The sequence below is a fragment of the Nelumbo nucifera genome, chromosome 3 (genome assembly GCF_055504915.1).
Source record: "Nelumbo nucifera cultivar China Antique chromosome 3, China Antique-T2T, whole genome shotgun sequence".
Lineage (NCBI taxonomy): Eukaryota > Viridiplantae > Streptophyta > Magnoliopsida > Proteales > Nelumbonaceae > Nelumbo > Nelumbo nucifera.
Window position 1 is genome coordinate 14,378,040 of NC_142651.1, and position 24,202 is coordinate 14,402,241.

A 24,202-nucleotide genomic window follows, 5' to 3' on the forward strand; every position below is an offset into this window, starting at 1 on the left:
TGTATAAGCCTCTAGTTTCAACTGTCCATGATCAGTAAACAATATGCTTCTGCCCAGGTGTCCTTCAGATAAGCAAGAATCCTGTCAACTGCCTCCTAATGCTGGACTCGTGGAGCATGCATGTATTGACTTACCACACTTACTGTATAGGAAATGTCTGGTCTAGTCATACACAAGTATAGCAGCTGACCCACAAGTCTCTGATATCTCCCATTGTCCTTTACTGGCTCACCTTCTGATGCATTGATTCTATGGTTCAGATCAATAAAGGTACCGATTGCCTTCGTTCCAAGCTTCCCTGTCTCTTGAAGAAGATCCAAGACATACTTCCTTTGAAAGATAAACAATTCCATGTTTTGATCTTGCAACTTCAATGCCTAAGAAGCATCTCAGTCCTCCAAGATCCTTAATTTCAAATTCTTTATGTAGATTCCTTTTCAGACAATCAATCTCACTTAGGTCATTCCCCGTGACAACAATATCATCCACATAAACAATTAGGACTGACACCAAAGATCCCCTTCACTTCACAAACAAGGTATGATCGGATTGAGTCTGAGTGTAGCCAAAAGCAATCAAGGCCTTTCTGAATCTATCAAACCATGCTCAGGGAGATTGTTTCAAGCCATAAAGTGACTTCTTAAGCCTGCATACCTTTCCCTTTTCAGCATCACTGTAGAATCAAGCAGGAAGATCCATATACACTTCCTCTTGCAGATCCCCATTTAGGAAAGCATTCTTCACATCAAGTTGAAACAAGGGCCAAGAGTATAAGGCAGCAAGAGAAAGAAGTATCCGAACAGAGGTCATCTTTGCAACTGGTGCAAAGGTCTCTAAGTAATCAATGCCATAGGTCTGTATGTACCCTTTTGCAACAAGTCTTGCCTTGTACCTTTCTATACTTCCATCTACCTTATATTTTACTGTGTAAACCCATCTGCATCCAACTGTCTCCTTGTCCTCTGGTAGATCCACAATGTCCCATGTCTGATTCTTAATCAAAGCTGCCATCTCTTCCTGGATAGTTGTCTTCCACTCAGGTTTGGAGAGAGCCTCACTAACACCCTTGGGTATAGACACAGAATCAAGAGAGGAAAGAAAAGCACGGTAGGAAGGAGAAAGTCCACTGTAGGATAAGTACTGTGAAATACAATGAGCAATACACTTTCTCTTCCCTTTTCTGAGAGCAATAGGAAGATCGAGGTTATCTGTAACAGGGTTAATAGAATCAATGGGAACGGAAACAGTAGCGGGACCAAGAGGAATACCTGAATCCATGTCAGCTGAATCTGGAGTCTCCAAGGAACCAACAGGAAGTGATGTGAGTTCTGCTATAGTGGAATCAACCTCCTTGTGAAGTCTCTGTCGTAAGTAATGCTGAGAAGCATGACGCAAAGGAGGTGATAAGGTAGGTGACACTGGAGGGTCAAGCACAGGAGTAGACACAGGGACTGGAACTGGGAAAGGTATAGACTGCTGACTCACTTCCCTAAAACACTCCCCCTGAGAAGGATTCTTTGAAAAGAAGTATGTGGATTCAAAAAAGGTGACATCTATGATAACATACCGGCTCCTAGAGACTGGATCATAGCAGCAGTACCCTTTCTGATTTTCTACATATCCAAGGAAGACACACTTCTTTGCCTTGGGATCAAGCTTCGAGCGGTGAGGACCAAGGATATGTGCAAAGCAGACACACCCAAACACCCTGAGAGGAATATGAAACATCTCCCCCTAAGGAAAAAGGAGACTGAATGGGGTGCTAAATCCAAATATACGAGAGGGCACCCTGTTAATCAGATATACTGCTGTGAGAACTGCATCACCCCAAAACCGAACTGGAACTATAGATGTGATCATCATGCTTCTTGCAATCTCAACAATGTGTTTGTTCTTCCTTTCTACAACACTATTCTGCTGTGGACTGTAGGGACAACTGCTCTGATGGACAACACCATATTCTAACAGACATGAGGCAAGGTGTTTTTCAAAATATTCCCTGGCATTGTCTGATCTGAACACCTTTGTTCTTGTTCCAAACTGTATTAGCACCATCTGATGAAATTGCCTCACCAAGGATGGTACTTCATCGCAGGATCTCATCAGGAAAATCCTAGAGTATCATGAGAAATCATCCACAAATAAGAGAAAATATCGATAGCCTCCCATAGAAGGAACATGGTAAGGTCCCCACAGATCAGAATGAATAACATAAAAAGAAGAAGAACACCTTTTATTACTAGGTTTAAATAAATGTCTACAATGCTTTCCAAGTTGACAACCTTTACACTCCAGACTTGACAAACTAAAGGACTCAAAAAGTTTTGGAAACAAAAGACTCAAAGAAGAAAAAGGTAAATGGCCCAAACGATTATGCCAAAGCATAATTTGACCCACAAACCCTAACTCACTATCCCTGCTGACATGATGACTTTGATGAGGAGGAAGCACATCCAGGAGGTAGATCCCATTCACTTCACGACCACTCCCAATCGTCCTCTTTGCATCCATATCCTGCAAAATACAATGACCAGGAGAAAAAATTACTAAGCAGTTCAGGTTCTTAATCAAACTACTAATAGATAACAAATTAATGCTCAATCTGGGAACATGAAGGACAGAGGGTAGAGAAATAGAATCGTTAATCTTGACAGATCCCTTCCTAGCAATGAGAACATGGGATCCATCAACTGTGGAGACCCTATCTCTGCCAGAACAGAGCTGGTAAGAAGAAAAAATAGTAGAGCTATGGGTCATGTGCTCTAAGGCTCCAGAATCTATAATCCAAGGAGGTCCCTCCTTACCTGAAGTAGAAACATAATTTGCAGTGACGTGTGAACTACCTATGTGAGCAAAGGAAGTAGAGTGGACTCCACCAGTACCACCTGTACCTTGCTGTCCGCTTGCTGCTGAACCGGAACTGGTTGTATCCCACTGGTTCAAAAGTTGCCCATACCTCTCAAGTTCGGCCCTTACTGCAGTAGCTGCAACAAACTCCAGAGCAGCTGTAGTAGGAGGGGCCGGAATGTCACCAATAACTGCCATGTGAGCATTTCCCTTCTTATTTTTTAGTCTAGTCGGCACAAGATGTGGGTGAAGCTTCCAGCAAGTATCTCTTGTGTGTTTAGGCTTCTTATAGTAGTCATAGATCAAATCTCTTTTATCTTTCTTCTTGATTTCACTACCACCCCGATCTCCACTTTGTTTAGGTTTCACAGTACTCACCATGGCAAACTGATCAGAAACAAGATTTTTCATCATCACATCTCTCCTACTCTCCTCCCCTGACACAAAGGCATATGCCTGGGAGAGGGTAATACTATCCCTGGAAATAAGATGCTGTCTTGCAATATCATACTCAAGATTAAGGCCAGCAAGAAATTCAAACACCCTATACTTCTCTGGATGTTTCTGATAGGTAGTTGCATCCTTAGTGGTTTCCCAAGAAAATGTCTCTAAATGGTCAATCTCCTGCCACAGGGTTTTAAGGGCTGAAAAATAGTCTGCAATAGGTCCATCTCCCTGCCTTGTAGAAATAATTTGATTTCTCAATTGATAAGCCCTTGCAACATTCTTCCTCTGTGAATAGGTTTCTGCAACCCCATCCCATATTTCCTTAGTTGTATTTGCCCATAAAAAATGTTTACTTATATGGGGCAACATGGAATTACACAACCAAGTCGTCACCATATAATTCTCCTGTACCCACCGGGAGTTGCTAGCTTCGGGTTTCACTTCTTCACCAGTGATATACCCTAATTTCCCACGAGCACCAATGGCCATCTTTGCAGATTGTGACCATTCTAAGTAATTTGCATCATCCAACCTAACTGTAGTTATGGTCCCAGTCCCAAAAAGGTCTTCAGCACCTCCTCTCACTGGTCCCATTTCACTCCCAGGCTTATTTTCAACTCCATGACCCTCCATGCTTCTCAAAAAGTGTAAAGAAAATAACTGAAATATGCAAGAAGATCAAACGAAACACTTCTAGAACCAACAACACCTTTCTGGTGTCCTAGACTGTCTTTCCACAAAAGATTCCTTTTCTGCGGGACGGGAGAAGAAAGAGAAGAGGCAGCCGCTCTCTCTAGAAGCCTCCAAATCAGGCAAGACTTGAACCGCTCCTTACAGAAAACTCAAGGAACCCTAAAAAATTAGGGCGCCACTTCCTAGGTCAAAATTGAAGAGTCCAACAGAAACATGACTCTTCCCCTTTCTCTAGTTTTTCTTAATTTTAATGAGAAACCCTAGACCAACTACAGGGCAAACAAATCCACCAAAAAATCAAAAAACTAGACTTACTTGAGATCTTCGATCAGCCTCTTAAATCACCATGCAGTCGGCCGATCTAGGGCTGCATGAGAAAACAACTCAAGGAACCTTCAGCCTGCTCTGATACCAAGTAGAAATCACTAATTGCAGATTTAGTTGAATTTCTTGTGAAGGGAAAGAGGAGGAAGATGAAGATTTCAGCAATAGAGAAGAAAAGAGGAGGAGAAAAGAGTAGGAAGTCAACCAAGATTCTTAGATAAACCCTAGCCGCCAAACCCTCATTATAATTTATACTTAACTTAAAGGATGAGATATTACAAAGATGCCCTTAATAGGGCGGCTACTAATGTAGCTGAACAGTCACAACTTAAAAACATAAACTAATGGGCCTAAAGCCCAACAACTTCCTAACTAAATAACTTAAAATAAGAATAAAAACAACTAGGCCCAACTCAACACATTGAAAATAGTAAATGATGCATCAATTTTTTGACAAGTCAACACAACAGACTGATAAGCACAGGAAAAGAAACAAGAATTCCAAGGAAATAGGTCTATAATTAATAATTTCATTCTAGATTTATCAAATCACAAATTTAGAACTGACAGAAATTCAGATCTCAGAACCGAGGGATAAAAGACAGATGTTTTAAAACCAGCAAAATGCAATGCATCTGGCATTACTACATTTTTGTATTTACAGTTCACCAAAGCAATCCCTGTTTTACAAACACATATGCTACCAGCACCAAATTCCAATTGCTACTACTCCAGATAATCTTTTACATGGAAAGTTCTATAAAGGAAAAAAAAAAAAAAAAAACTGAAAACTTACAGTACGCTGCCCAGGTATTATCCTTGAAACATTACTTAGTTTTAGCCGCTTCTCCTCTCTTCCTGAGTACCATATCAATACAGACTCATCCTGAAAGAACATGTGTACCTTAGAAGATTAAAGACTAAAACAAATCCTATTACTTTAACAGCAAAATAGATGACATATAGGACTGCAATGAGTGGTTGAGGACATGATTTTTGTTCTCATATCTCTGTTATGAGCTGTCATTTTCCTTGAAATCTAAAAGGTTTTACAGTATGAATTGCATTGTTATTATTGATTCAGTAAATATTCTACGCCAATGGTGATACTCAGAAATTAGCTAGATGGTTGGATTCATCTGGTTGGCCATTGTTCAACCATTTAACCCTATATGAGAGATGGCATAATAACAATATTTAACTGCTAACACCTTAACCAAGGAAAATCATGTTTTAAGCAGAACTTTCTTAATAAATGTTTTGGGGAGTAAAACTCCACTTGTTAGGTCACTCCAATATGCTATAATAATGCACAAAACTTGTCATAAGTATCCAATGATGAAATCTCACTTTCCCTATGTAGAGAACATTGATGTGGGCCCCACAGCTGTGGTACCACTCTGTCCGTAGGGTAGAATGTATCTAGTCACAGCTGTGGTTATTTTGTTGTTCTGTTATTTCTAGTTTCAGTTTTATATTGGTTGTTATTTGTTAGCAGTTATGATGTAAACACCAAGGGCAGATATGTCCTTTCATGTAACTAGCATAACCTATATATATTAACTTAAAGTGGCGGCGGCAGAATATTGACGTTCTGTTCTTCTCCTCAAAATCTGTGTTCTATTGCTCTTCCATCACTCTTTCTTCTACATCTTCTTCACTTTCTCTTCTCATCGAACCTAAAATCTCTTAGTGATCAAGACTGAATAGCAGTCTTGAAAACCTACATGGTATCAGAGCCAAGTTAGGGTTTTTCATGTGAGTCTAATACCAGCTGACCACATGAGAATCTCCTAGGACTGAAAGCTGAAAAGGAGGGGTTCGCAGACTGATTCTTGGAGATCGCCAGAGGTACTAGCAGCTGTTGGAAACTTGCTAGGGTTGCAGAGTGTTGGTGGTCAGGAAGGATCAGAGAAGACTAGTGTTCAGGTAACCCTAGAAGGCAGCAAACTATTTTTTCCTTGTAAATTGTTACTTTTTAAAAGAAGTTCTTTCAGAGAAGATAGGTTGGACCTATCTGGAGGGGAAGGCCGAACCATTCTAGCTCTTTCTCTCTTCGATTTCCTAGGGTTTTACATCAAACCCTGGACCGAACTGTGTTTCTCTCTACTCTAGGGTTTGAAAGTGATCTGCGGCAAGTCCTAATGGTTGACTGAACTCTGTGATCTACCTAGAGCTACTCTTAAGTTGATTGGTAGGTCCGATCAGATTCTAGGGTTTCTTATTAACCCTACTGCAAGCTCATCTATACAGTTTGGACAGTGCGACTGAATTGCTTCCTTTCAGGACTGATTAAAACCCTACTGAAAGCTCATCTATATAGTTTGGACTGTGCGACTGAATTGCTTCCTTTCAGGACTGATTAAAACCCTAACTTTCCCTAGCATATCAGTTTTGTTTTAAAGCTGTTCTCAGAGTTCTAAGGGGGTTAGAGATCTACGGACAGCTACTGCTGTGTTGGCTAGTTGGTTTCAGATCAGAATTACTTTGGTTTTGTGCACATACACTGAGAATACAGATCAGGCTTATACTGTTTTGATTGTGATTGGTGATTCAAGTACTGTTTTGAGACTTGACAGAAATGGAGTCTAAAATTCAGGCAGAAGGTAGTCTTGGGAACATCAGTTATGGTGGTATTTCTGAGATGGGTGGTCAGATTACGACCGTAAAGTTTGATGGATCAAACTATTTGGAATGGGCTCAATCAGCCATGATGGCTATTGGTGGAAGAGGTAAATTAGGGTACCTCCTGGGAGATATGAAAGAACCTTCCAAGGGAGACCCGACATATACCAAGTGGATGCAAGAAAACTACTTGGTTATGACATGGCTGTGTAATTCTATGCAGCCTCATATTAGCCGGAATTATTTGTGGGCAAAGACAACTAAGGAGATATGGGATGTTATGAAAGAAACTTACTCCCAACCCCTTAATGTTGCCAGAGCATATGAATTGAAATGTGAAGTGAACACCCTTAAACAAGGAGAGAAACCGGTATCGGTCTACTTCTTTACCTTGAAGTCCCTGTGGCATGAGATTGATCACTTAGAGACTCTTGAGTGGGAGAGTCCCAAAGATGCTCAGACCCATAGAAAGCACATCAAGATAAACAGAGTGTTTGAGTTCCTGGCGGGACTGAACTCAGAATATGATATTGTGAGGCAGCAGATTTTGACTAGAGACAGTGTGACTCTCTCTCAGGCTTACTCATTTGTACACAGTGAAGAAACCAGAAGGAAGGTTATGATGCAACCCATATCAGCCTTTGTAGCGGCTACACCCAAATCAGGGGGTGATTCAGAGGACAGGAGGAAGGAAGACAAGAAGGATGTAGTATGTGAACATTGTAAGAAACCCAAACATACAAAAGAGACATGTTGGAAACAGCATCCCCACTTGGTTCCTGCGAAGTTAAGAAACAAGAAGGGCACTGCTTATGTAGCCATGAACACTGATTTAGCATCCTCATCTGGCACAAAAGGAACATCTTTGGAGACCTTAGCTGCAGTTCGGGCTGCCCTAATACAGCTAGAAAAGGAGGTTGGAAATTCAGCTCAGTCGCCGCAACCTCCATCAGCCCCTGTCACATCTGCCTTCGCCCATTCAGGTACTCGAGCTTCAGCCTATCATGCCTCAGCTCCAGGTACTACTGAACCTTGTTGGGTAATAGACTCAGGTGCATCTGATCACATGACTAGCTTGCCTTCACTGTTTACTACTTACCATTTGTCTTCTGGTAGGGATAAGGTATCTATTGCTGATGGCTCCCTGGTCCCTATTTCTGGGAAGGGTGACATCAAGCTTTCAGATACTATCTCCCTATCATCTGTTTTGCATGTGCCTAAGCTTGATACTAACCTTCTTTCAGTCAGTAGTATTACCAAGCATATGAACTGCTCAGTAACTTTCTTCCCTGACCGATGTGTTTTTCAGGACTTGGAGACACAGAAGGTGATTGGAACTGGCCGTGAGACGAATGGGATCTATCTGCTCGGGGAGCGGTTCCGTCAGGGAGAGTCAGTAGAGAAGTTGTCTTTTATTTCTAAGAGTGTGAGTCCGGTTATGCTTTGGCATAACCGATTAGGTCATTTGTCTTTTCGATCTTTACAGAGTTTGTTTCCTACTTTATTTGAGTCTATTGATTTGTCTCAGCTACAGTGTGAAAGTTGTGAGTTTGCTAAGCATTGTAGAAAGCCTTATTTATTGAGTAATAAAAGGAGTGATAATTCTTTTGATATTGTGCATACTGACGTTTGGGGGCCTTATCATATCCCTTCCATGGGTGGGTACAGATATTTTTTGTTATTTGTTGATGACCATACCCGCTTTTCTTGGGTTTATCTCATGCATTCACGAGATGAGGTACCTTCCCTGACCCAAAATTTTCACCAAATGATCCTAACCCAGTTTGATGCCAAGATCAAAGTTCTCCGATCTAATAACGCAAAGGAATACTTTGCTAAATCATTGACATCTTATCTTCTTCATCATGGGGTTATCCACCAGAGCTCTTGCCGAGAGGAAGAATAGGCACATTTTGGAAGTGGCTAGAAGCCTCATGTTTACTTCCAATGTCCCTATTCGCTTCTGGGGGGACGCTATCCTCACGGCGGTATACCTTATTAATCGGGTCCCTTCCAGGGTCCTTGATATGCGATCTCCTTTTTCGCTTCTACACCCACGTGAGGACTTGTTTTCTATTCCCCTTAAGACATTCGGTTGCACTTGCTTTGTTCAGCTTCTCGGACCCCATCCCTCCAAGTTCGAACCCAAAGCCTCCAAATGCATCTTCCTTGGTTATGCACAAACTCAAAAGGGTTATTGCTGTTATGATCCTATCTCCGGGAGGAAGTTTGTCTCCATGGATGTCACTTTCTATGAGGGGACACCCTATTATCCTCGGGTTGCCCCTTAGGGGGAGAGTAGTGAGAGTGGGGGTTTGAGTTCTTGTCTTTAGGGGGAGAGCAGTGAGAGTGGGGCAGTTCCTTTACCTATTCCATTGGGTGATGAGAACTGCAATGGTGAGGGTGGTCAGAGGGATCAGGAGTTGAGGGTTTATCACAGGCGGTGTAGGCAGGTTGATCCTGATCATCAGCAGTCCAGACCAGCTCCAATCTCATCTGCAGCTCCAGGTCCAGATACTTCAGTCCCAGAGCCCACAGAGACTTCCCCTACAGATGATCTTGACCTTCCAATTGCAGTCCGTAAAGGGAAACGACATTGTACCACATCCACAGCCCACTGTATTTCCCATTTTTTATCCTATGATCGCCTATCTCCTACCTACAGGTCCTACCTTAGCTCCATTTCCAATGTCCCTATTCCAAGAACAGTGCAAGAAGCCCTATCCGTCCCTGAATGGAAAGATGCAATGCAAGTTGAGATGGATGCTCTGTTGAAGAACAACACCTGGGAGGTAGTTGATTTGCCAAAAGGAAAGAAACCAGTTGGATGCAGATGGGTATTTACGGTGAAGCATAATGCAGATGGATCTATTGAGAGGTATAAAGCTCGGTTAGTTGCAAGAGGGTTTACACAGACTTATGGCATAGATTACTTGGAGACATTTGCACCGGTAGCCAAGATGACTACTATTCGAGTTCTATTGTCCCTTGCAGCAAGTCACACTTGGCCTTTATACCAAATGGACGTGAAAAATGCCTTTCTGAATGGAGATCTGCAGGAAGAAGTTTACATGCGTTTGCCTCCTGGCTTCTATGATGCAGAAGTAGGTAAGAAGGTCTGCCGGCTCAACAAGGCTTTGTATGGTTTGAAACAGTCACCTAGGGCTTGGTTCGATAGATTCAGACTAGCACTTGTGAAGTTTGGATATGTACAAGCCCAGTCAGATCATACCCTATTCATCAAGAGGGTGGAGTCCTCTTTGACACTGTTGGCAGTATATGTTGATGATATTGTGGTCACAGGGAATGATAGCCATGAGATTGAGTCTCTTAAACAGCTTCTTCACCAAGAATTTGAGGTGAAGGACCTTGGTGTACTCCGGTATTTTTTGGGTATTGAGGTTGCTAGATCCAAACAGGGGATCTTTATATCTCAGAGGAAATATGTCCTAGACCTATTGGCAGAAACTGGAAAGTTAGGTGTCAAGCCTGCAGATACACCAATTGAACAGAATCACAGGATTAGAGCCGAGAGTGGGGAGCTTCTTGAAGACAAAGTTATGTTCTAGCAACTGGTAGGAAAGCTCCTATATCTCTGCCTCACTCGGCCAGATATTACTTATGCTGTTAGTGTTGTCAGCCAGTACATGCATTCTCCTAGAACCACACATCTTCTTGCGGCAGAAAGGATCTTAGCCTACTTGAAGAGATGCCCAAGTAGGGGTATACTTTTCAAGAACAACAATCACATGAAGGTGGAGGTTTATACTGATGCAGATTGGGCTGGGAGAGTTGATGACAGAAGGTCTACCTCGGGATATTGTGCCCTTGTGGGAGGAAACCTTGTCTCCTGGAGAAGTAAGAAACAAAGTGTGGTCTCCCGGTCAAGTGCTGAAGCAGAATACAGGTCCATGGCCAATGGAGTGGCTGAAATCCTATGGCTAAGATCTCTACTTGAGGAGTTGGGTATTGAATATGAGAAGCCCCTGATGCTGTACTGTGATAATCAAGCCGCCATTAATATAGCACATAATCGAGTACAGCATGACAGAACCAACACATTGAAGTTTACCGCCATTTTGTGCGAGAGAGGGTCTCATCTCAAGAAGTATGCCTCCCTTACATCACATCCAATATGCAACTAGCCGACATTCTTACTAAAGCCGTATCAAGAAAGAAGCTAGAGGCGGATCTATCCAAGTTGGGAATGATGAACATATACTCCCAACTTGAGGGGGAGTGTAGAGAACATTGATGTGGGCCCCACAGCTGTGGTACCACTCTGTCCGTAGGGTAGAATGTATCTAGTTACATTGGTTGTTCTGTTATTTCTAGTTTCAGTTTTATATTGGTTGTTATTTGTTAGCAGTTATGATGTAAACACCAAGGGCAGATATGTCCTTTCATGTAACTAGCATAACCTATATATATTAACTTAAAGTGGCGGCGGCAGAATATTGACATTTTGTTCTTCTCCTCAAAATCTGTGTTCTATTGCTCTTCCATCACTCTTTCTTCTACATCTTCTTCACTTTCTCTTCTCATCGAACCTAAAATCTCTTAGTGATCAAGACTGAATAGCAGTCTTGAAAACCTACACCCTAAGAGTATTGATCCTTCAGCAGCCCACTTAATCCCTATAGGTAATGCCTATTTTTGGAATATATTTCAAGAATTGGAGCAGGATTAATGAATTTTCCCCTAGCAGATACACTGCATATAACAAGACAAGAATGTTTCAAATATGAAAAAGTGAAAGTTCATACCCTTAATGAAACCAACTAAGAAATTAAGAGTGGATTATCCAATAAAAACAAATCTGGTTTTGGTATCACACAATATGGATAGCAAAGTAAGCTTTGCAACAATTGGGATCTTTACTCTCATGATATGGGTTAATAACAAAATACTAGGGAGAACATTATGGGATAGGAAATAACTAGCTAATTATATGTTCAGAAACTTACATTAGCAAGCCGGAAAGGACAGAACTTTGGTTTCCCTCTACGACCATACTTCAGCAGATATGCCCCTTTCTTAATGGTTGTAATAGCCTGCACGTAGAATTACCATCATAAGACCCAAATAATTATAATAATAATAATCATAATAATAAGAACAATAACATCATTAGTAAAAAGGTCAACTCCTGAAACCAATTAAAAGGTTTAATATGTCAAATTCTCACAAATTTGAGGGTAAAAAGAACAATATGTTTGCCCTTGAAGAGAAAGTGCATTGCAAAAGAAGCATTGTTGCTACCTTGTAGTATGGTGTTAAAATGCATAATATTCCAAAGAAATATATCAAAATAAGAAAACAAAGGACACCTCAAAAGAGTGAAGAAACCTTGACCTAATCTTAGCACTAAACGACACTAGAGAATTGCTAGCCTTGACCTAATGTTAAGACAAGGATGCCCGCTTTTCCCTCTACTTTTCATCCTAAGTTCAGATATCTTAAACAACTTTGTTGAGAAGGCCAAGAGCCTAAACCTGTGGAAAGTTTCAAGGTGGGGAGAGGGGGGGGAGGGATGTTCACATTTCTCACTTGCAATACATAGATGACAATTTTGTTCTTTGAGGGCTAGTCAAGAGAACTTAATTGATATTAAAGAGGTGATAAGATGCTTTGAAGGTGTGACAGGATTGAAGACCACTCTCTCAAAAAGTAGTTTGGCAGGCATTTATATATACATACATACATACATACATACATACATACATACATACATATATATATATATATATATCAGTAACAATTTCACTAATTCAACATCAGAATAATTACAAAAAGGAAGACAAACACTCTTATCTTCCAAATACAACTTGGGCCCTCAAGAAAGAAAAGAAAAAAACAGGAAGAAACAATAAAATTACAGCTTAGCCCAAAACATTGAATCCCTTTCTACCCCTTGTTTAGCCAATCCATCAGCTAACGAATTAGCTGATCTTTTAACCCAACTCATCTTAACTTCCATCTCCCGCACCAGCCACTTAAATTTCCTCCTCTCATTGTTGTAATTCTATAAGCCATTGTTGTCTTTATTCAGCCACCCTATCACCACCTCTGAGTCCCCTTCAATTATGAGTTTTTTGATATTCATGTCCTTAGCTTTCTGGACTCCTTCCATAACTGCAAAGATCTTAGCTCTAAGGGAGTCACCCACTCCAATTGGGCCTGAGAACAAGGCAGAAATGACCCCATTCTCATCCCTAAAAACACCCCCAATCTCTAATTGTCCAGGACTCCCCCTACTACTCCCATCAAAGTTTAATTTTAAGAATCCAGCAAGTGGGGGGGGGGGGGGGGGGGGGGGGGGTCCAAGACACACTCATTGCTGACCCCACTTCCTCAACATGTCATCCACTGTGTAATTTGTGAATAGCTCCAAGGATTTCAGCCACTGTACAGCCCTATTATGGATTATAGCCCTCAGTTCTTCAGCCCCTCTCTCAACTTCTGAGAACATCTTGAAATTTCTTTCTTCCCATAATGACTAGCATACTGTAGCCCTCAGTCCACTCCCAAATTGACTTTGCAAATTGGTTCATACATATATATTCTATATTCTATAGAATATTTTTTTCTATTCTAGTTTCTTTTTTAGATTTTTTTATGTTTCAATTTCAATATAAATATGAAAACAAAATAAACATATGAAATGAATATTCATAAACATATGAATATAATAAAATCTAAAGAAGAGGTTAAATCAAAGAGGAGGTATATCTTTTTTTTTTCTTTTTTCTTAGTGATTTAGAATAGAATATAGTCAGTAATCAGATTCAGATATAGTAGAATGTCTCGGGATTTCTATCTCGTTAAGTTATATTCTACTCGGTTGGTGTTGGTATATTCTTTTTATTTAAGATCCAGGTAGAGGATTATTGCTTCTATTGAAGTAGGTGAAAACTAGTCTCCCCATCCGCTTTGCAAAGAACACGCCAATGAGGTGACAAGCAAGTATTGGGTCTCATATTTTGGAGCAGATCACCAGTGTTGAATCTTTCCAGATAGGCTTCCCAACAAAAACTACCAACCCTAGGAGGAATTGGTCTGCACCAAACCTCATTAACAAGGAAAGGGGGGGGTTACAGGATTGGTGGACTAGCTTAAGACTTTGAAGAAGGAAGCACAAGAAAAAAAGCCAGTGGGGGTAGGGGTCCAAATTCTAGAGTCCACCTTACTGGGGTCTAAGAAAACATTATCAAGAAGTTCGAGGAGGCTCGAAATACTGTCAAGGTCTGAGTCCCTCACAACCCTTATCAAACCCAGGTTCCACCCAAGCCCAAAACTGGAAAAGGAAGGGGGAATGAAAGAAGAAACTGGCTCATTTTTAAAATCAGATAGAGAATAGAAAGAAGGAAACTGGTCCTTTAGAGGGGCATTCCCCACCCAAGTTTGTTTCCAAAATTTTATGGAGTTACCTGAATTCAAATCATACCTGAAAAGATGGGAGAATACTGGTAGCAGATCATGAATGGATTTCCAAGGTGAAGTGCTTGTGGTCCTAGCTCAGATTCCAGCATCCCATCCATTTTGCTCTAGCCCATGTAGCTTTGCCACTATTCTAGCCCATAGCTTCTCCTGCTCCAATGGGAACCTCCACAACCACTTCCCCAAAAGGGCCATATTCCTTTTTCTAGTGTTCCCAAGTCCCAAACCACCACAGTTTTTACTCTTGGTCACCACCTCCCAGCTAACTCTATGATCCCTCTTCTCCTCTCCTAGCTCCCAAAGGAAATCTCTCATTATCCTCTCCAATCTGCTAGAAACCTTCATTGGGATTTTGAACACTGACAGGAAATAAATGGGTAAGTTTGCTAGTGTGGCCTTAATCAGTGTAGTCCTTCCACCAAGAGAAAGGTAATTCTTGTTTGCTGGAACAAAGAAGAAGAAGAAGAAGAAGAAGAAGATTTGAGAATGGCAGCTCATCTACTTCAGCCGGCCCTACAATCTTATATAGATGTTTACAAAATAATGTTACATGAATGGACTAGAATGCCCCTGATTAGTGATGGAACACCTAGACAAATAAAACATTAAACAAGTTTAGGCCCAATAACTAAGGACTTAAGACACAAATATGACTAACATAAACACTAAATCAGTCGAACCAACACTCCCGCTAAGCATGGATGTCAGTCATGTTTAGCTTGCCAAGTAAGTCTAAGAATTTCATTAAAGCTAGTCCTTTTGTTAGCACATCTACAATCTGCATCTCGGAAGGAGTATAAGGAATGCAAAGTTCCCCTGAGACTATTCTTTCTCTAACGAAGTGTCGGTCAATCTCAATATGCTTCGTCCTATCATGTTGCACTGGGTTATTTGCAATGTTGATGGCAGCCTTGTTGTCACAGTATAGCCTGAGAGGACACTCGACCTTTATCCCGAGCTCACCAAGAAGGGTCCTAAGCCATAGTAGTTCAGCAACACCATGAGCCATAGCTCGATATTCAGCCTCTGCACTTGATCTAGCAACCACATTCTACTTTTTACTTCGCCATGTAACCAGATTCCCTCCAACAAACGTGCAATACCCAGAAGTAGACTTCCTGTCTCCAACAGAATTGACCCAATCTGCATCAATATACGCTTCAATTTCAATTTTATTCTGTTTTTTGAACAAAATTCCTTTTCCTAGGCAAGTCTTCAAGTACCTAAGAATCCTTTCCACTGCTCTCATATGAGGAATCTTTGGAGAGTGCATGAACTGGATGACAACATGTACAGCATAAGCAATATCTGGTCGAGTGAGAGACAGATATATCAACTTCCCTACCAGTTTTTGGTATCTCTCTTTATTAAGGTAGTTCTCTCCTACTGATTCCTGTAGACCATGGTTCTGTTCTATTGGAGTATTTGCTGGTCTACACCCCATCATACCTGTCTCCTCTAGAAGATCAAGGACATACTTCCGTTGACATATATAGATGCCCTCTTGTGACCTAGCAACTTCAATTCCAGGGAAGTATCTCAGATGGCCCAAGTCTTTGATCTCAAACTCAGAAGCCAAGAACTCCTTTAATCTTTTTATCTCTTCCAGATCATCCACAAAGACGATGAGTGTCGTAAGTTTGCTATTTTGTTTCCTTATGAACAAGGTATGATCTGCACCACTTTGAGTGTATCCCACTCTCTTCATGGCCCCACAAAGCTTCTCAAACCAAACCCGAGGAGACTGCTTAAGACCATATAATGCTTTCCTCAGTTTACACACTTTCCCATCAAAACCATAACCTGGTGGAGGATCCATGAATACCTCTTCACGTAGATCGCCATTTAGGAAAGCGTTCTTCACATCCAACTGATGTAGCTCCCATGAGAAGTTTGCAGCTAATGACAATAAAACCCGGATTGTGTTGAGCTTCGCGATTGGAGCAAAAGTCTCTTTGTAGTCAATCCCTTCCTTTTGAATAAACCCCTTTGCCACAAGTCTGGCCTTGTATCTTTCAATGGACCCGTCCTCCCTATGCTTTATAGTGAACACCCACTTGCATCCCACAGTGCTCTTCCCTTCTGGTAGATCCACTAATTCCCAAGTCCTTGCTTTCATTAAGGCTTTCATTTTTTCATTCATAGCCTCTCTCCATCTTGGGTCAGACACTGCCTCTGAGTACCTAGTAGGGACATGCACGGAGGAGAGAGCAGACACAAAGGAATAATAACGAGGAGATAAACGTGAGTAAGAAACAAATTCAGCAATGGGGTGTCGGATAGTACAAGAACGGGTAGACTTACGAAGAGCAATAGGGAGATCCAAATCAGAAGTATGAGTGCTAAGATTACCTGGAGTTACTGAGACGGATTGATCAGAGTCCGATTGGTTGCTGCCATGAGTTAGAGGGTCTTTTTTCCTTCTGTTGTAGGTGATTCTTATATCTTTTTGTTGCCTATTGGTGTCCTCAATAACATCTGCAGCATCAAGAGTGGTAACAGGTGCAATGGGAGCCTCACTAGGTTCACCTGGGATGCTACAACTAGGAGGATCAAGAGGAGAAGATGGAAGGCCCAAGGCAGAAAGAGGCACAAAAAATGAGGGGGAAGAAGAATCCTCTTCCATCCCACTAGTCTCCCCCTGAAGAGGATTCTGGGAAGAATGAAAATAGGATTGAGACTCAAAAAATACCACATCTTTTGTGACGTATTTCTTCTTGGTGACAGGATCATAACACTTGTAACCCTTCTGTGTAGGAGAGTACCCTAGAAAGATTCCTTTCGTAGCCCTAGGATCCAACTTGGTCTTCTTTGGATCCTTTACATGTATAAAACATACACAACCAAAGACTCTAGGTGGAAGAGGAAAGTCTGGAAGATTAGGACAAATGACAGAGAAAGGAGTTTTCATACCCAACACCTTGGATGGCATCCGATTTATCAGATATGATGTGGTAAGGACTGCTTGAGACCAGTAGTGCTTGGGAACCTTGTGCTGAAATAGTAAAGCTCGAGCGGTCTCCAATAAGTGTCTATTTTTGCGCTTAGCAACCCCATTCTGTTGAGGGGATTTCAAATTGAGTTTCAATCATTTTACAAAATGCCATAGTTATCCGTGGCATTTCATCACGTCCTTTTAAAGAGTAGATCCATGTACATCGTGAGTAGTGATCAATAAAGCTGATAAAGTAACGAAAGTCATCTACAGAAACAAGAGCTGAAGGGCCCCAAACATCAGAATGGACCAAATCAAAAGGAGCTTGAATTTCATTATTAGAAATTGGATAAAGAGTTCTACATTGTTTTGACAACTGACACACTTCACAAATTAAACTTTGACTTGAAACACCCTTGAATAATTCAGGAAACAGCCCTTGCAATGATGAAAAAGGTAAATGACCTAGCCTAGCATGCCACAAGTGTAACCTAGCTATTGACTCCTCAATATTCTAACTACTGGCAGCCGATGTTTGTAACGCTGAACTGATGTCTGCATCAAAATAGTAGAACCTCCACACTCATGACCGCTCCCAATCGTTCTCTTCGTCAATCTGTCCTGAAAGACACAATGAGTAGGAAAGAAATTTATGCTACAGTTTAAATTCTTGGTAAGCTTTGAAACAGATAAGAGATTGGAAGTAAGATTGAGAACATGTAGAACAGATTTAAGAGAGAGGTCCTTGCTTAGGTCAAACCCCCCCCCCCCTTCCCAGAGATGGTGGAGAGAGAACCGTCAGCAACTCTCATCTTATCTTGGCCAGACATCAATTGATAAAAAGAAAATAAAGAGGACATGTGTGTCATGTCGTCAGTTGCACCGGAATCAATAATCCAAGAAATAGAGTCAATAGAACTAGTTGCACTATAAGCAGAGACAATACCTGATCTGGCAAGGGAGGTGGAAGCAAGCGAATTAGGCCTTAGACGGGTTAAGGCCCGTCTAAGGACTTCTACCTCATCAACAGTGAAACCCAAGGACACGGATGCGGAGGAATTAGCAGTTTGTCCCATGGGAGAAGATGCAACTGTAGATGTGTTCTTCGAGCTATCACCACTGTGACTAGTAACAAGGTTCCCACTTGCTGTTTGATTCTTCTGGTGCTTCTTGTCTTTCCTTAACGCAGCTGGTTTCATATGAGGATAAAGAACCCAACAAGTCTCTTTTACATGCCTTTCACCTCCGCAATGAGTGCACTTAAGATGCCTCTTATCTGAATGCTTGTTCCCCTTTTGGTTTGAAGAAATCAGGGCTGAATGTTCAACAGGTTGTTCAACTGGCTGTATTTGAGTGTCAACTTGCATCTCTTTCCTCCTAACATCTTCATTCCTTACTAGATAATAGACATGATGTAAATCTGGCATTTCATCCCTTCCCAAAATTTGAGACCTTATGCTCTCATACATTGGGTCTAAACCAGCCAAGAACTTAAAGGCTCTACCCTCTTCAATTTGTTTATCATGCCTCTCCTTGTCTTTTGCATTCTCCCAATCAAGAATAAGATGATGATCAAGTTCTTCCCATAGTCCTTCTAGGGTTACAAAATACGTTGCAACTGCCATATCTCCTTGTCTCAATGCAACAATGACTTGGTTTACCCTATAAATTCTGGCATTGTTCTTTCTCTGTCCATAAGTTTTAGAAACTTTCTCCCAAATCTTAGCAGCAGTGGGAAAGTGCTGAACAGTCCTAGCCACTCTTGGAGTCATCGAAGCAAGCAGCCAGGACATAACAATAGCATTTTTATTGATAAAAAAAAATAACAGTAGCATTTTCCTTACGCCATACTGCGTACTCCACACTACCCACTTCAGGTTCCTTCTTCTGTCCATCTAAATAACCCATGAGTTCCTGGGAAGTAATGAAGAGCATGGCTGAAACAGACCATTCTCTGAAGTTGTATTCATCCAACAATACACTGGTGATCTGCAAGCTGTGCAGATTTGGATTTTCCAGATTAGGAGACCTCCCACCAGTTCTATTATCCCTAGAAGACACTTCTCCCGATATTGAAGACATCTCCTTCCTCTTACAGTGATCACAATTGAAAACTCAGTACAAAGAACACTATTTCAGACTTACCGAAGCTGTTACAAGCCTGAGAACCCCTCGTAACAGGTCTGAAACCAAGAACAATCCAGCTCTGTACTGTGCTGAACACTTCTGGACTAGGCTGGGCTTTGACTTCTGCTTTCGTAGACTGTGATCACCCTTACGATCTGTACTAGGACTGTCAAAGTCAGTCCTTCCACCTAGATCTGTTCCACACAAATCTCTCTTAGCAGTCGAATGGCTACTACCTGCTGCAAGGTGTCTAGTAGGGCATCGACATCTGGAACAAACTCCCCTTGGGCCCTACAACCAAGGGAAACTCTAGATACAGACCTTGTTGTGTTCTACGGTCAACCCTAGGGTTTCTTCACAGCAGCCAAGATAGGAGAGAGAGAGGAAAAGGGAATAGAGAAGAGCAGAAAAGTGGCGGCTGTAACCAGACAGACAGATTAGTGCTCTGATACCATGTTTGCTGGAACACAGCAGCTGAAGAAGAAGAAGAAGAAGAAGAAGAAGAAGAAGAAGAAGAAGAAGAAAAAGAAGAGAAGAAGAAGAGAATGGCGGCTCATCTACTTCAGCCGGCCCTACAATCTTATATAGATGTTTACAAAATAATGTTACATGAATGGACTAGAATGCCCCTGATTAGTGATGGGACACCTAGACAAATAAAACATTAAACAAGTTTAGGCCCAATAACTAAGGACTTAAGACACAAATATGGCTAACATAAACACTAAATCAGCCGAACCAACAATTCTTTTTCTAGAGAAAGTCTCTTTTCAAATCTTTCCACCACCGGGTTCCAGAAGCTCTCTCTCTTAGGGTTATCACCTAACGGCAACCCTAGATAATTCAATGGCCATCCTAAAACTTCACACCCTAGAACTTCTGCACTCTCCCTAATCTCTCCCTCCTCCATATTCACACCCACTATACAACTTTTTCCAAAAGTTCACCTTCAAGTTTGACATTTGCTCAAAGAGTTGTATCACCAGTTTCATGTTCCTGATGAAACTCACATTACCTCCTTCACAGAACAGAATCGTATCTTTTTTTTATCAATAACAAGAAACTTTATTAATGACATGAAACCATGTGAAGCTTAGGTACAAAGGGGAGGTAAAAAGACTTAACTCCCCACCAAAAGAATACAAAGGGAAAAAGTAAAAAATTAGCCCAAAAAATCGAATCCCTATTCACCCCTTGCTTTGCTAACCCATCAGCAAAAGAATTAGCAGTCATCTTCACCCAGGTGTAATGAACCAAAATATCCCTACTCAGCCATTTGAATTTATTCTTCTCATTGTTATAACTCCATAAATCGTTGTCTCCCTCCTTTAGCCACCTAATCACCACCTCCGAGTCACCTACAAGGACCAAACATCTGATGTTCAACTCCCTTGCTCTTTGAATACCTTCCAGGGCTGCAAGAATCTCAGCCCTAAGAGAGTCTCCTTCCCCAATTGGGTCTGAGAACATAGCAATAATAGCCCCCTCCTCATTCCTGAACACTCCCCCAATCCCATAAGGCCCTGGGTTCCTTAAACAGCTACCATCAAAATTCAATTTTATGAATCCAGAGGGAGGAGGGGACCACGAAGGACTACAGGTCCTCTTACAGAGGGCAGAAGAAGCTATCTCCTTCCAATTTCTCACCAAATCAGCCACATAACATAATCGTATCAATAGCAAACTATAAGTGAGTGAGAGGGGATTCCTCCCTTCCAACTCTCCAACCTCTAATGAGACCCCTAGAGTCTGCTCTATGAATCAATTTCCCCAGAACATCAGCAATTAGTATGAACAAGAAAGGAGATAAGAGGTCTCCTTGTCTTATACCCCTAATGGCTGGAAAGAAATCTACCATTGTCCCATTCACTAGTATTGAATAATGACAATTCCAAACACAACCCATGATCCATTTGCACCACCTAGCCCCAAACCCAAATTTGGTCATAACTTTCCTCAAAAATTCCCAGTCCACCAAGTCATAAGCCTTTTCCAGATCCAACTTACAAACCACTCCCTTCTTTTTATAATTCTTGAAGTTCTCCACACTCTCATTAGCAATGATGATTTGATCAGTAATCTATCTTCCACTCACAAAAGCTCCTTGATTTTGTGCAATGATGTCTGGTAGTACCTCCTTCAATCTCAAAGACAACACCTTTGCAATTATATTATACAGGCTATTTACCAAACTGATTGGCCTAAAGTCCTGCATTTTTCTTTTTTGGAATCAAAGCTATAAAAGTGGAATTCACACCCGGATTAACAAATTCCTCTCTGTAATCATTCATGGAGAGAGAGAGAGAGAGAGACGAGAGAGAGAGAGAGAGAAGAAGAGGAAGATATGATTGAGAGACAAAAAACCTACAACTACTGGCTGCTGCCAGTTTAGTTATTTATAATAACTTAATATAAAAGGAATGGGAGATTACAAGTATGCCCCTGGAGCCACTCCTTAGAAACAAACTAATAAGAAAGAAAGAAAATAACAGACTAACAACATCTTAACACTAACAGCAACTATAAAATAACAATTAAATAATTTTTTTTTTATCAATAACACTTTCATTAAATCATCAATAGAAAATTTACAGGAGGAAGACAAACACACTTATCTTCCAAGACACAGAGAGCCTCATAAAAGGAAAAAAAGAAGAAAAAGAGAAAAGAAGACACTAAAGTTACAACTTAGCCCGAAACAGTGAATTCCTTTCTGCCCCTTGTTTAGCTAAACCGTCAGCTAGGGAATTAGCCGATCTTTTAACCCAACATGTCTTAACTTCCATCTCCCGCACCAGCCACATGAATTTCCTCCTCTCATTGTTGTACTTCCATAAACCATTTTGATCTTTAGTCAGCCACCCTATCACCACCTCTGAATCCCCTTCAATTATGAGTTTCTTGATGTTCAACTCCTTAGCTTTCCGGACTCCTTCCATAACTGCAAAGATCTCAGCTCTAAGGGAGTCACCCACTCCAATTGGGCCTGAGAACATGGCAGAGATGACCCCATTTTCGTCCCTAAAAACAACTCCAATCCCTGATTGCCCCGGATTTCCCCTACTGCATCCATCAAAGTTTAATTTCAAGAATCCACTAGGTGGGGGAGTCCAAGCCACATTCATTATTGACTTGGTCTGTGTGCAATTTGCAATTTCACCCCACTTCCTCAACATGTCATCCACAGTGTAATCTGTGAATAGTTCCAAATATTTCAGCCACTGTACCGCCCTAATATGTATGAGAGCCCTCAGATCTACTGCTCCTCTTTGGGTTTTTGAGAATATCCTGGAGTTTCTTTCTTCCCACAATGTCCAACATACTGTAGCCCTTAGTCCTCTCCACATTATCCTTCCCCTTTTTATCCGCCACCTGAAAAAGGTAGGGGAGAAAAGGCCCTGCAAGTCTGATGGGGGATTCCATCTGCATCCAAATAAGGAGGAAGCCCAATCCCAAATTGACCTCGCAAAGTGGCAAGACACCAGTAGGTGAAAACCAGTCTCCCCATCCGCTTTACATAGAATACACCACTGAGGTGACAAGCAAGTATTGGGTCTCTTCTTTTGGAGTAGATCACCAGTGTTGATTCTTTCCAGATAGGCTTCCCAACAAAAACTACCAACCCTAGGAGGTATTGCTCTGCACCAAACCTCACCAACAGGGAAAGGGGGGAAGGTAGGACTGGTGGACTGACTCAAGACTTTGAAGAACGAAGCACAAGAGAAGATGCCATTGGGGGTAGGTGTCCAAATTCTAGAATTCGCCCTAGTGGGGTCTAAGACAACATTATCAAGAAGTGCAACAAGGCTCGAAATACTGTCGAGGTCTGAGTCCCTCAAATCCCTTCTTAGACCCAAGTTCCACCCAATCCCAGAAGTGGAAGAGGACGGGATGATGAAAGACGAGATCAGCTCATTTTTCAAATCAGAAAGATCATACAAAGAAGGAAATTGATCCTTTAAAGGGGCGCTCCCCACCCAGGTTTGTTCCCAAAATTTTATGGAGTTACCGGAATTCAAGTCATACCTGATATTAGGGGAGAAAATTGGTAGCAGGTCATGAATGGCTTTCCAAGGAGAATTGCTTGTGGTCCTAGCTCTGATTCTAGCGTCCCATCCATTGTGTTCCAGCCCATGTATACTTGCCACTGTTCTAGCCCATAGCCTCTCCTTCTCCATAGGGAACCTCCACAACCACTTCCCCAACAGAGTTATATTCCTTCTCCTGATACTCCCAAGCCCCACGCCACCACAAGACTTACTCCTACATACTATCTCCCAGCTAACTCTGTGATCCCTCTTCTCCTCTCCTGGCTCCCACAGGAAATCTCTCATAAGCTTCTCTAATTTGTTAGCAACCTTCACTGGGATTTTAAACACCGATAGGAAAAAGATGGTTAAGTTAGCAAGCGTGGCCTTAATTAGTGTAATTCTCCCACCGAAAGAAAGGTAGTTCTTTTTCAATAACAATTAAATAATCCTCACAACACTCCCCCTCAAGTTGGGTTGAATATGTCTATCATGCCCAGCTTGTCACATAACTCATTGTGTCGCGAGTATGGAAGCCCTTTTGTGAGGACATCAGCGAGTTGTTCCTTGGAGTTAACATAAGGGATGCAAATTTCCCTTTTTTCCAATTTTTCCCTTATCAAGTGTTTGTCCACCTCAATGTGCTTGGTCCTCTCATGTAGGACAGGGTTGCTGGCGATGTTTATGGCTGCCTTGTTGTCACAGTAAAGAGACATAGGATTATGAACAACAACTC

General features: G+C 41.5%; 1 protein-coding gene across 6 annotated transcripts in view; it reads right to left on the reverse strand.

Annotated features, from left to right (window-relative positions):
• Positions 1-24,202, reverse strand: part of LOC104602902 (PH, RCC1 and FYVE domains-containing protein 1-like) — an 81,074-nt gene that overhangs the window by 22,260 nt on the left and 34,612 nt on the right. For all 6 annotated transcript variants that reach the window (XR_016084365.1, XM_088901823.1, XM_088901821.1 and 3 more), the window contains 2 exons: positions 11,904-11,990; positions 5,108-5,197 (listed from right to left, as the gene is read on the reverse strand). Coding sequence is in view for 5 of the 6 variants with exons in the window: in XM_088901823.1 (XP_088757949.1) it covers positions 5,108-5,197; positions 11,904-11,990 (177 nt within the window). In the remaining variant the exon portion in view is untranslated. The remainder of the gene's footprint in view (positions 1-5,107; positions 5,198-11,903; positions 11,991-24,202) is intronic.